At 31.8% G+C, this 11612-nt stretch overlaps 2 protein-coding genes and 1 non-coding gene across 3 annotated transcripts; all 3 read right to left on the reverse strand.

The window, feature by feature from the left end:
* Positions 1-235: 235 nt before the first annotated feature.
* Positions 236-1366, reverse strand: LOC111883891 (transcription repressor OFP8). The gene has a single exon (XM_023880223.3). The coding sequence runs from the start codon at positions 1084-1086 to the stop codon at positions 337-339; it is 750 nt and encodes a 249-aa protein (XP_023735991.1). The 5' UTR covers positions 1087-1366; the 3' UTR covers positions 236-336.
* Positions 1367-2327: 961 nt separating this feature from the next.
* TRNAS-GCU (transfer RNA serine (anticodon GCU)) lies at positions 2328-2409 on the reverse strand. Its single transcript has one exon. It is a non-coding gene; the product is annotated as a tRNA-Ser (tRNA).
* A 1031-nt stretch (positions 2410-3440) lies between these two features.
* Positions 3441-7154, reverse strand: LOC111883803 (uncharacterized). The gene is made up of 7 exons (XM_023880125.3): positions 6745-7154; positions 6271-6381; positions 6071-6169; positions 5866-5976; positions 5362-5665; positions 5144-5283; positions 3441-4243 (listed from the first exon to the last, which is right to left on the reverse strand). Exons 1-7 carry the CDS (start codon positions 6883-6885, stop codon positions 3701-3703), a joined length of 1449 nt encoding a protein of 482 aa, XP_023735893.1. The 5' UTR covers positions 6886-7154; the 3' UTR covers positions 3441-3700.
* Positions 7155-11612: the final 4458 nt, after the last annotated feature.

An 11612-nucleotide genomic window follows, 5' to 3' on the forward strand; every position in this document is an offset into this window, starting at 1 on the left:
CCAAAAATGTTTGAATTAGAAATAATCTATAAGCTTTATTTAAGTAAGGGGGAATCTTTTCAAAAATAGTTTATTTAGTTTCTCCATGCCTTAAGCGGATATTTAATGTTTTACATCCAAAACTTAAATTATAACCGTGGGGATAATCGATAAACGGTAATCTCTATCTTTTTTGATAAGTAATTGTGATGAGTTCTAGTATTTAATTTTGTATTTCAACAAACATGATTATCAGTTTACAACGAAACCATAATTACAATAATCACCATAATCATCTTTCAGAAACTTTAGTCCTTCTTCTCGTAATTAAATTTACAACTACAATGGTTTGAAAACTCAGTCATTCTTGCACAAATCAGATTTAGAAATCAAAGTCTCCCAAATCTCTGCAAAAACCTCAAAAATAACCTTGTGATTCTCTTCAGAATTTAACGAAAGAAAACATTCCACCAACTTTTCAAGTTCTTCAACTCTAAAAATTCCCCTTTCCACAATCATATCCACCATTGAAGCCCTAAAATCTTCATGTGGATCACTCGATTCTTTCGCCACAGCCACCACATCCGTCGCTCCCCGATCGTTACACCCACCAACGCCGCTACCGCTCCTTTTACCTCTGGTTTTACGAAGTGATTCTAATGATTCAGAAGAGAAAGATCGACGGGAAAACAGAGTGTTTTCACCGTTGCTTTTATCACCTTCGTCGCTACTCCACCAATTATTGTAATAGTTATCTGTGAGTGACGAAAAACTTGCAATGTTTCTTCTTTTCCGGTGATGGGGTTTCTTTTTACGTCCTCTTTTGGAGGTTTTTTCGTGAAGAGGAGAAACGGAATGTGGTGTATGCCGGTCTGTGTTCGCCGGATAAGGTGTGGTTCCGAGCCGGGAAAGATGGGGTTTGAGGTTACAGGAGGTTGAAGAAAGTGGTTGTGGTTTTGGTGAGAAAAGGTCGATGAGGCGGCGGTGGTGGGGCGTTTTCAGGAAGGATAAGTGGCGGTCGGAGACGTCGGAGTTGTTTTTCGGCCGGCAAGAATTGAAAGTAGATTGAAAGATTTTAGAGACCTGTGATTTGAAGCGATTCTCCATTATTTTTAGAGAGTTTGTGAAGATGAAGAATACTGGAATACTGGAATTAAATAGTTTAAATATGTAGAAAGTCTTTATTTTTTATATTAAAACGTTTACAAATTAAAAAGTATATGTACTAAGAAAAAAAGGCTGATTTTATTATTTATTAATTTTGTATTAAAACGTTTGTTGAGTTTCCTTTTTTGCTGTTCCCTTCTGAACATTTTGTCCATAATTCAACAAACATGAAGTGTACCTTGAACCAGTTGTACGTAGTACATCAACATTTGTACATCCAGGTAGAAAGTGATATACCCGCACATTATTTATTTTATTTATGTTAAAAAAATCCGTTTGCGTTTGACGTGGGTATTTTTTTTTTGTTTTGGATAATTCTTCAACACTTGTCATTGCTTTTGAATATTTAATGAGACATATGGTAATTATTAATAAAATAAGGTTATATATTCCCACATATAAGGTTGTTCGATATGCATATACCATGACACCACGTCATGAGTTGTTGCTGACTAAGCCACATGAACACCATCCCAGTATGGTGTGGTGATGTGTATTAATGAGAGTGTATAAAAAAGTTTAGCAATCTCAACCTTGTTCAATTGTTTTAATTTTAACTTTTAATGTGTTGTTAATTGTTTGTTTAAATGTGTTGCAGTAACATTTAATGTGTAAGACGTAGCAAGTGGGCTAAAGCTGATGGGCTGCACTGCTGTTGGGCTGGAGACAGGTAGCTGTTTTGGAAGAATGTAGAAGATGAAGGACTAAAAGTGTCATATCTTGATAATCAAGGGGCTGCAGCTCGCAGGAAGACATGGATTGATGATTCAAAACATTTAACTATGTCATGTACCTTATTACAGGAAAAATCCACATTTAACATGTTATCAATCGGTCTATGTTTTATTATTTTTATTTTGTTATCGATTAAAAATGTTATATTGACACAATATGAAAGAGAATTTGAAGGAAAAGTAAATAGTAAATAGTATATATTATGGGTGGGGTTGCAGGTGCAGACAAACTGTAAAGCGCCTCCACAATTGTAGAGCATGCTGGCTCTGCATACTTTCCAAATATAGACACAGCCACTTAACCTCCTCTGACATTTACTCTTTTCAACTACCCTCCAAAACCTATATTTAAATATTAAATAATATTTCTTTATTGTATTTCCCTTTTATTAATTAGTAATTCATATGATTTATGACTAAAAAAACATCGTGAATGAAAAATGGTAACGACGCCTGAGAGATTCGAACTCTCGCGGGGAAACCCCATGTACTTAGCAGGCACACGCCTTAACCACTCGGCCAAAGCGTCGTTGTTGAAAGAATCTTACATAAACTTCAACTTATCTAATTTTCATTTTATTACTAAGTATAATAAATTTGATTCATGCCCCCATGCTCTTTTACATTCGATAATTTGATGAATTTTTATGATAAAAATTTGAATTGGGTGCTTGGAATATTTATCAAACCTGTTTTTCATTACACAAGTTTAATTAAAAACAAAATCTAAAAAATATTTATTCAAACCATCTTACTATAATAAATAATTATTTTTTTGTCGCATGGCACCCTTTCATTCATTTTGTCACATATCATTTTGTAGTTATTTTAAATTAGTTTTTTTTTTTTGCACATGTTATTTTATGGTTTTTTCCATTTTGTTAAATTTCATATAAAGTTTAAATGTAATAATAATAAATACATCCCAATTTCATTAATTTTCCTTTTAATTTTAAAATTCGTAAAGTAAAGTGTCATTAGTTTTATTTGTTTATTTAACTAAATTGATTGTTTAAATTTAAAAGAGAAAAAAAAAACAATTTAATTTTAATAATTCAATATATATCTTATAAATTCAAACTTCACAAATATATATATATATATATATATATATATATATATATATATATATATATATATATATATATATATATATATATATATATATATATATAAAATGAACTTGTGTAATATATAGATCTTACACCTATGTTCAATAAATTTAATTTAACTAAAGTTTGCCCAAAACCAAAAGCATCGAACACTAAAGACACAAAACTTGTTGGAAGCTAGAAATTGTTAGTTGTAGCTTTTATTTGTATATAAATATTCAACAAAAATAATTGAAAGATTTTTAAACATATAATGTTACATAAAATGACTTATCTAAAATACACGGGTTGATTTTAAAAAATTGTAATTAAGTGAATTTGCAAAATTATAACTTGTAAACACTACTTGAACTCTTGAAGTAGCTTTTGTTTTTTTGAGCTTTTTGTTTTAATCCAAAACAAACGCCACAGATACAGCTTTCAAAACACTGCTTAAAACATATTAAACTTAACAAGAGCAATTTCTTAATTAAAAGTTTAAAACAATACCAACCATATATATGATTGCATCCACCAATTTCTCAATCCAATATAAATTTTACACAAACAAAAAAAAATTACAACCAAATTCTTACCCCAATCCAAAATTCCATCTTCTCAACTCAATCTCCTACCCCTTTCTACATATAATATAAAACCATAACCAATTATACAATCATAAAGATCGAAAAATTACCAAAATACCCCCAACAACACAACACCTTTCATTCATCGCGAAAACAACCTAAGCCCACCTTGTAAATCCTCTAAAGTGATAGTCAACAACTCGTCTGTATCCATACAGTCAAAACTAAGCCTCAAATCAAGATTCTCACGAGCATTAACCAACAAAGGATCCACCAAACCTCCATTCATCTCCTTTCTTTGTTTCTCACTTGTTTCTGTCTCTATTAGATTTGCTAATGTTTTAACTGTACATGAAGGATGCAATTTGAATCCATATAATATGCTTCCTTCCGTTTGATTGTTGTTTTTCATTTTTAGATGAACAATATTGGCTAAATCTTGGGTTGTAAAGTCATCAAAAGTGAAGAATTTTGTCACACGTCTACAAAAACCTTCGTTTGAAGAAATTACACGTTTCATTGGCTCACTGTATCCTGCAAAGATGACTACTACTTTGCCAGTGTCCATAACTGACATGATTTCTTCAAGGGCTTCCAATCCGTAGTCTTTATCGTCTGATTTTTGCATCGGGATTAATCGGTATGCTTCATCCACAAACAAGATCCCGCCTTCCGCTTCCTTTATCTGCAATTTTTCATTTTATTTTGGTTTAAAAAACAGCTCTTTTGAATACATGGTTCAAGGGTAAACTGGTCTTTTCACACAAAGGGTAGTTTTGTCTTTTGCATACAAGGTTAATTTGGCCTTCCAACACAAGGGTTTCTGTTTGGTCTTTTCACATGTGCGAAAAGATCCATAGTTCCCATTGAGGATAATTTGGTCTTTTTCGCACAAGGGTAAATTGGTCTTTTTATACACAGGTAACTTTTTCTTTTCAAATGTGCAAAAAGATCCATAGTACCATCAAGGGTAATTTGGTCTTTTTTCACATAAGGGTAATTGTGTCTCATGTGCCAAACGTTCCATCAAGGGTAATTTAGTCTTTTTCACACAAGTGTAATTCTAGTCTTTTCACATCCGAGAAGAAATCTGTGTGATTTGGTTTTTTCGCACTAGGGTAATTTGGTCTTTTTTTCACACGAGGGTAAATTGGTCTTTTTACATGTGTAAAAAGATCAGTAATTCCCTTCAAGGGTAATTTGGTCTTTTTCACACGAGGGTAATTCTAGTCTTTTCACATCTGAGAAGAAATCTGTGTAATTTGGTCTTTTTTCGCACAAGGGTAAATGGTCTTTTTCACATGTGAGGAAAGATCCGCAGTTCCCATCAAGGGTAATTTGGTCTTTTTCACACAAGGGTAATTCTAGTCTTTTCACATCTGAGAAAAAAAAAACTATGTAATTTGGTCTTTTCGCATTAGGGTAAATTGCTCCCGTTTTTTTTCGCATGAAGGTAAATTGAACTTTTTACATGTGCAAAAAGATCAGTAATTCCATTTCCCATCAAGGGTAATTTGGTCTTTATCACACAACGACCACTAATCAAGAATCAAGAAAATCACAATTTGGAACAAGAATCACTTACCACTCTCCTTGTCTTAGGTCCGGTATGACCAACAAATTCACCAACCAAATCTGTTCTTTGCACCTCTGTCACCTTATCTGTTGGTAAAATCCCAACCATAAAAAGTAACTTTCCAAGAATCCGAGCTACCATAGTTTTACCTATATACAATACAATTTGGAAATTACAATTTCGTCCCCACAATCCGAAATTACAAAATGGTATACAAGTAATTTTACCTGTTCCTGGATTACCAAGGAAGGCCATATGAGGTGGTCTACGGGTCCCAACTTTTAAACCAAGGGCTCTTCGCCTTTCATCTAAAAGCATCCCTTTAGCCCATTTTCTAAGTTGTAATTTAAGCTCATGAAGCCCCACTAAATTTGATAATTCATTTTCAAGTTCATCCATTTTTGCTTTTGTTTGACTACATGCTTCAACAGCTCTTCTTTTTCTTTGTTCTTCAAGGTAAGATTTTAGAAGTGCTTGTAGCTTCTCGTTTCCTGGTCCTTGTGACAAATGATTCAAAGGAGTCATACCTTCCTGTAATGTCATGTCGTGTCATGTCTTACAGATAACAAAAAGTAAAAAATAAAAAGTACAGATTTGTCTCATGCATGTCAAACACAGTACAAGTCAGATCCATGTCAAACAATGTACAACCATTCTGTCGTGTCGTGTCATGTCGTGTCCTGTGTCCTGTCTGACAGATAAAAAAAAAGTTGTCAGACTGTGAGTGGTACATTATCTTTGGCACTGCAGTCAGCGTTATGTTCAAGCAATGTCTTCACAGTCGAGCTGTCCTCTGCTCTGAGTGAGTGCCAAACAGAAAGGTGCAATGGAGTCATTCCATTCTGCATATGGATGATAAAGATTAAAACTTTTTTATCAAGATTAGATTATATTAATATTGTAATGCTCAATAAATGACAGAAACAAAATGCATACATTTGCTTTAGCTTCGGTAGAAGCTCCATGAGAAAGAAGAAGCCCTGCAGCTTCATTGCAACCATTTTTAGCAGCCATGTGTAATGGTGTTTCTCCATACTGCAAAGTCAAATATAGCAAGACAATAAGTTTCCATTTTTTGAAGTGAAAATCATAAACAGAGTATATGAATAATCAAATCTAATAAAGATTTTACACACCATGTTTTTTGCTTCCAACTCAACTGTTTCAGGTCCTGCCATGTTCAAGAGAAACTTAACTACTTCAACACTGTTATGACCAGCAGCAACATGAAGGGGTGTATTTGCCATCTGCATAAAGAAAGATTCATGAATGTAAATAATCAAATTAAAAGGGTAAATGTCACCCCTTATAGAACCCTAATACATCAGAAGAACAAAATTCTGTCACAGTTCCACTCAGGCATAACATCAAACAGGTGGTGTGCAATTGTGAACAACTTAAAATAGGTTCCTCAGTTATTGCCAATTATGTTTAATTTTCAAGATTCACGAATAAAATCACACAAAAAGTAGTTGGTTATGGGATTCATATTACCAACAAAAAAACACATCAAGATAGCCTTGTATACAAAACCCCTAATCGTAATTCTGATGTAAGCTTCTCATATTTCCTTCAATAAACATAAATCTTTGAGATAGGGATTTTCTTACAACGGGGTTCCGATCATTGATGAGTGAAGGGTTGTCACGGAGACGCCTCTGGACGGCGGGAAGGTCGCCGGACTGAGCAGATGCATGAATGGTGGCTGGTTTTGTAGATCTTGAAAGCTGCTGATCTTTAACCCTCTGCATCCTTAGCAATCCCGTCGTCGACGAAATGAAGAAGAATTGAAGGAAACCTCGCGAAATCCTTGATTAATTGGGGTTCAATCTATTCTTCCAAGGTTGGATCTTTTCTGCTTTAATCGCCCTATTCGACTAATTAGCAGAAGACCACCAATGGAAATCAAACCTCAAATGCAAACCCTCAAGAAATCAATCAACTCGTGGGAATTACCATTTTATTTAATTGGCATTTGACTATTTGGTAATGGAAAACTGTAACATGACGTGAATGGTGAGGAAATTAGCTGTCTCGATTATTACAGGCGTCGGTGCATGTGGGCGTCGCTAATCATTATTAGTACTTTAGCTTAATGACAAACAAAGTTTCCATTAATAATTTCTTTAAAAAAATTGCAAAAGTATTCAAAATATAATAAAATAAATGGAGAATTTCATATACATCCTTATTAAACTTTAAAATATCGTATTTGCCCAACGTAAAATCTAAATATCATATTTACCCTTCTTAACTAATTAAAATATCATATTTACCCAAAATTATTTTTTAAACATTTTTTTAACTCTTTTAATCAATTTTTATATTTTAAAATCATCTTAATTTATCAAAAAAAAAAAAAAGCTAATTGACCAAATTGCCCTTAATTTTAAACCTTTTTTTGCCTTACATGGGATTGACCAAAGTCAGTTTACACTTATATATCTATCCATCTTGCGATCTCATTGCATAAATGGGTAGTTCCAAATTGACCTTGACTTATCCTATTGACCCAATGTTTAGACATCAAGAACGTTATCAGTTTATGACCATGAACATAATAAGCTTGACTGGAGGTTCCATGGTGACTCGTGGTCTCTTTTTTGGGAAGAGGGAGGGGTTTGTGAGTGGGTTCTTTTGAAAATTCTTACTTCTTAAGATATGAGGTGTTGGGTGATAAATCTAAAGAGTTGTTAGATAAAGAAGAAGAAGGATTTTGAGTTGTTATTGAATGGTCTTTAGACTTATTAAAGCCTTGTGTGTGCTCTGAGTAATGTGTGGATATGTGAATCAAGAACCATTTTAGGTGTTTTTCTAGTGGATTAGTATTACAATGATGTTACGATGATGAGGTTTAAGAATGGTGAGAATGGGACGTGGAGAGAACTTGGACATATGTGGGAGGAAGGTGAGAGGAGGAGGCTAGGTAGAATCATTGTAATTGAAGATATAAATGGTGGTTCTCCCAATGTCTTCGTTCTTGATAAAAGTGACATTTTTAGGTAACTTCTAAACTCATGAAGTCATTATCTGATTTTGATTTTTCAATTCATATGACATCTGAATGAACATGATCACACATATGCCATATTGTCATGGATTCTAACGGTTGGAAAAAGGAAACTAACATCCCAAAACAACTAACAGGTGAAGCAGAAATGGGTTTTGTTACACTAAATGGAGAGAGTTGCATGCGATGTGTTCTTATCAGATGGTACCAACTTGCCAATTTCTACAATCCAAATTAAATCTCTCACCTGTAATTGTCGCACATCACCCTTGATCCTGAGTTTAATGTTGTTCAATAAATCCCAATCAGGAAAGTACCTGAAGACGGAAACCCTAGAAAATTAGAATCAGAGGAAGCTGAATCAAGAGTTAAACGGAACCTGAAGATATCGACTATTGTCATGAGCAAAGACCAACAAATATGGTTGTCGTTCCAATTTCAGAAAGCGTCGATATCCATCTAGGTGATGAGAAAAAGGGCTAGATAGCTAGGGGTGTTTTAGTCCATCAAATTCAAATGTATGGCAAAAGGGTTATAAAGCTAAAAGGCAACCTGGTCAATTAGCTTTTTTCATAAATTAAAATGATTATAAAATATAAAAACTAATTAATAGTATTTAAAAAAATAAATTTGGACAAATATGATATTTTAAAGGTTAAAGAAGGATATATATGATATTTAGATTTTAGGTTGGGCAAATACGATATTTTGAAGATTAACAAGGTATATACGAAATTCTTTCTAAAATAAATAAACTTTTAACAAATAAAACATCGATTTTTGGTAAACTATCAATCAATTTTGTATTATGCTTACTGCAAAATTGCTATTTTGTATGTCTTCACAAAAAAATATTAGGTACTAATGAAAAAAGATACTGCTAAAAAAGTTATATATTGTGACTTATTACAAAAGTATTCAAAATATAATAAATAAATAAACTTTTAACCAAATAAACATCGATTTTTTGTAAATTATCAATCAATTTTGTATAATGCTTACTGCAAAATTGCTGTTATTTTTTAATGAAAAACATGTTGGTAAAAAAGTTATATAGTGTGACTTATTATTAAATTTAGGCAAAAGTGACTGTCTACAAAATAACTTAAATAAATAAGACAACTTATTAAATTTCGAATCGGCAAAAAACTTAAAATAATTTAGCAACTTATTAAATTTCGAATTTGCAAAGCATATTTAATCTGTAAATAAATAAATAAATGACTATTTTTGTTAAAAGTCATCCCCTTATCATCATGTGACTATTTTCATGATTATGTCTCTATCTCTTATGTTTCAATAATTTGTGTCATACCATATTTTATATGGATGAAAGCACCTCATTTCTGTTATTTATGTAACTTCAAGACAATAATACGGGAGGGTATATTATTTTTGACTCCTCATTTCATTGTCACCTCTTCTTTAAAACTAAGAAATTGTCATGTTTTCTCGTTTCTCGTTTTTTTCACAACAAAATTATTCTAATTTAGAAAATCTCTATACTAATAAAAAAATAGTTTTATTAATATTATGTGCTAATTAATTTTATGACACATGTCGGCTCTATTATCACTCTACAACTAATTAAATTACATCTCTATTATAAGCAACATATTAAGCTGTTTAATTTAATCTTAATTGACGTGAAATTATTCACTTGCCAATTTTGAAATGACTCATTAAAATGAGTTCATTATTGATCTTTCCCTCTCAAAATGGCATCTATTTTGACAGAATATAATGGTGTAGATCTCTTGAGTCTTGGCTGATTTTTTTTTTTAAATGTGGTGTAATCGCAATTTCCTTTTAACCTTTTGGAAATTATTAGTTAGAATGCACTTTTGTTTTGCTATGAAATTATAATTTATTCTTTCAAATATCACAACGAGGACAAACCATCCCTTCAACATTCTATATATTTATTTTCCTTAAAAAGATATGTAGCATTTGTTTCCTATTGTCAATGATACACTCATATCCTTGGTGACAAATGTTCTCAAGGGTCGAAGATTAGAGCTAGACTACAAGAAGTACTATTTTTCATAAAGAAACAAGTATGATAAGTATTGAATTACAATGCAAACATGGTCACTAAGCTAAAAAAAGAAAGTTATGTATGGTCTTTTGGGTGAAAGTAATATTTAAAAAAATAATTATTTGTGAATCTATAATTAACTAGGTGCATAACTCGGGCTTCGTCTCGGGATAATTTTTCTTTTTTCAGACCAAAAGAAGCAACTCCAAAAAATATTGTAAATTACTGAGACAATTTTTGTAATTAGTTTTTAAATACTATGAATGGCTAGTCTACAAAACTTTCCTATGAACAAACTAATTCATAAGATAAGAAAATTAACCTTAAAGATTGTTATTGAAAGCAATCTTGGATCCTTACTTGAAATTTTTTGGTAGCAAGCATCACAAGTGTAGTGCCTCTAATGATTTACATTCAAAATCTAACAACCAAGGAACTTGAAGAGAGAGATTAGGAGACTGAGAATTTCGGCCTTATGCCTCTTGGAAGAGCATGAACGAGATATCAAACCCTTAGGGGTTTATATAGGAGTTTAGGAAGGTGTTGGATAAGGCATGTATCTCCAAGATAACCCTAATCTCTTAACTTCCTCCCTACGACATCCAATGCACCCTTAGGGTTCTAGAATTGCTCACTGCTCAACTATTGAACATTATCACCTTTAGTTCTCTTACTTTTAATTAATTCAATTAATCTCCAAATTAATTCTAATTAATTATTAATTAAATAATATTATTTCAATTAATATAGTATTCTCATAATATATTAACAAATTATTTATTTTGATTTATAATTAATTTATTAATCATATAATAAATTAATAAATCATTCTCTCTCTCTCTCTAAAGTTATCATATTCAATTACTAGGTTTGAGGGCAATCTAAAAGGATTATGCTACTATCATTTGTAGTTAAATTGTACTATAAATATATAAATATCATCTAAATCATCTAGCCCTAACTTACGAGCGTTACAGGTTGGAGATGCAAATATCAAAACTTAAATTGAATGAAATTTTAGTTCTAATTTAAACTTTAAACCATAATCAACAGAAAATCTAGTTATTAACGGAATGCATTTTATATTATGTTAAAACTTGTGTACCACACGGATGATCAACTATTACGCTCACTTTAAAAGTGTTACAATAATTTAGGTGGGTAAAAGAATTTATAAACTTTGAGGATAAGTTAAAGTTATTACATATGTCCATTAATGACGTTATATATTTTTTTGTTAAATTTAAAAGTATATTATGCATGTAATCTTATATGTATGCTTGAGAAAAGCATATGCATTTAGTAGTTCGATTGCATCTTTAAATCTTGAAACATATTTAAAGGTATTAGAACCATTAATTAATCATATATCATATGTATTCATATGAGAAACACAAGCGTGTAGATTTAAATAATCAATATTCTTTAAG

This window comes from Lactuca sativa, chromosome 7 (genome assembly GCF_002870075.4).
Source record: "Lactuca sativa cultivar Salinas chromosome 7, Lsat_Salinas_v11, whole genome shotgun sequence".
Classification (NCBI taxonomy): domain Eukaryota; kingdom Viridiplantae; phylum Streptophyta; class Magnoliopsida; order Asterales; family Asteraceae; genus Lactuca; species Lactuca sativa.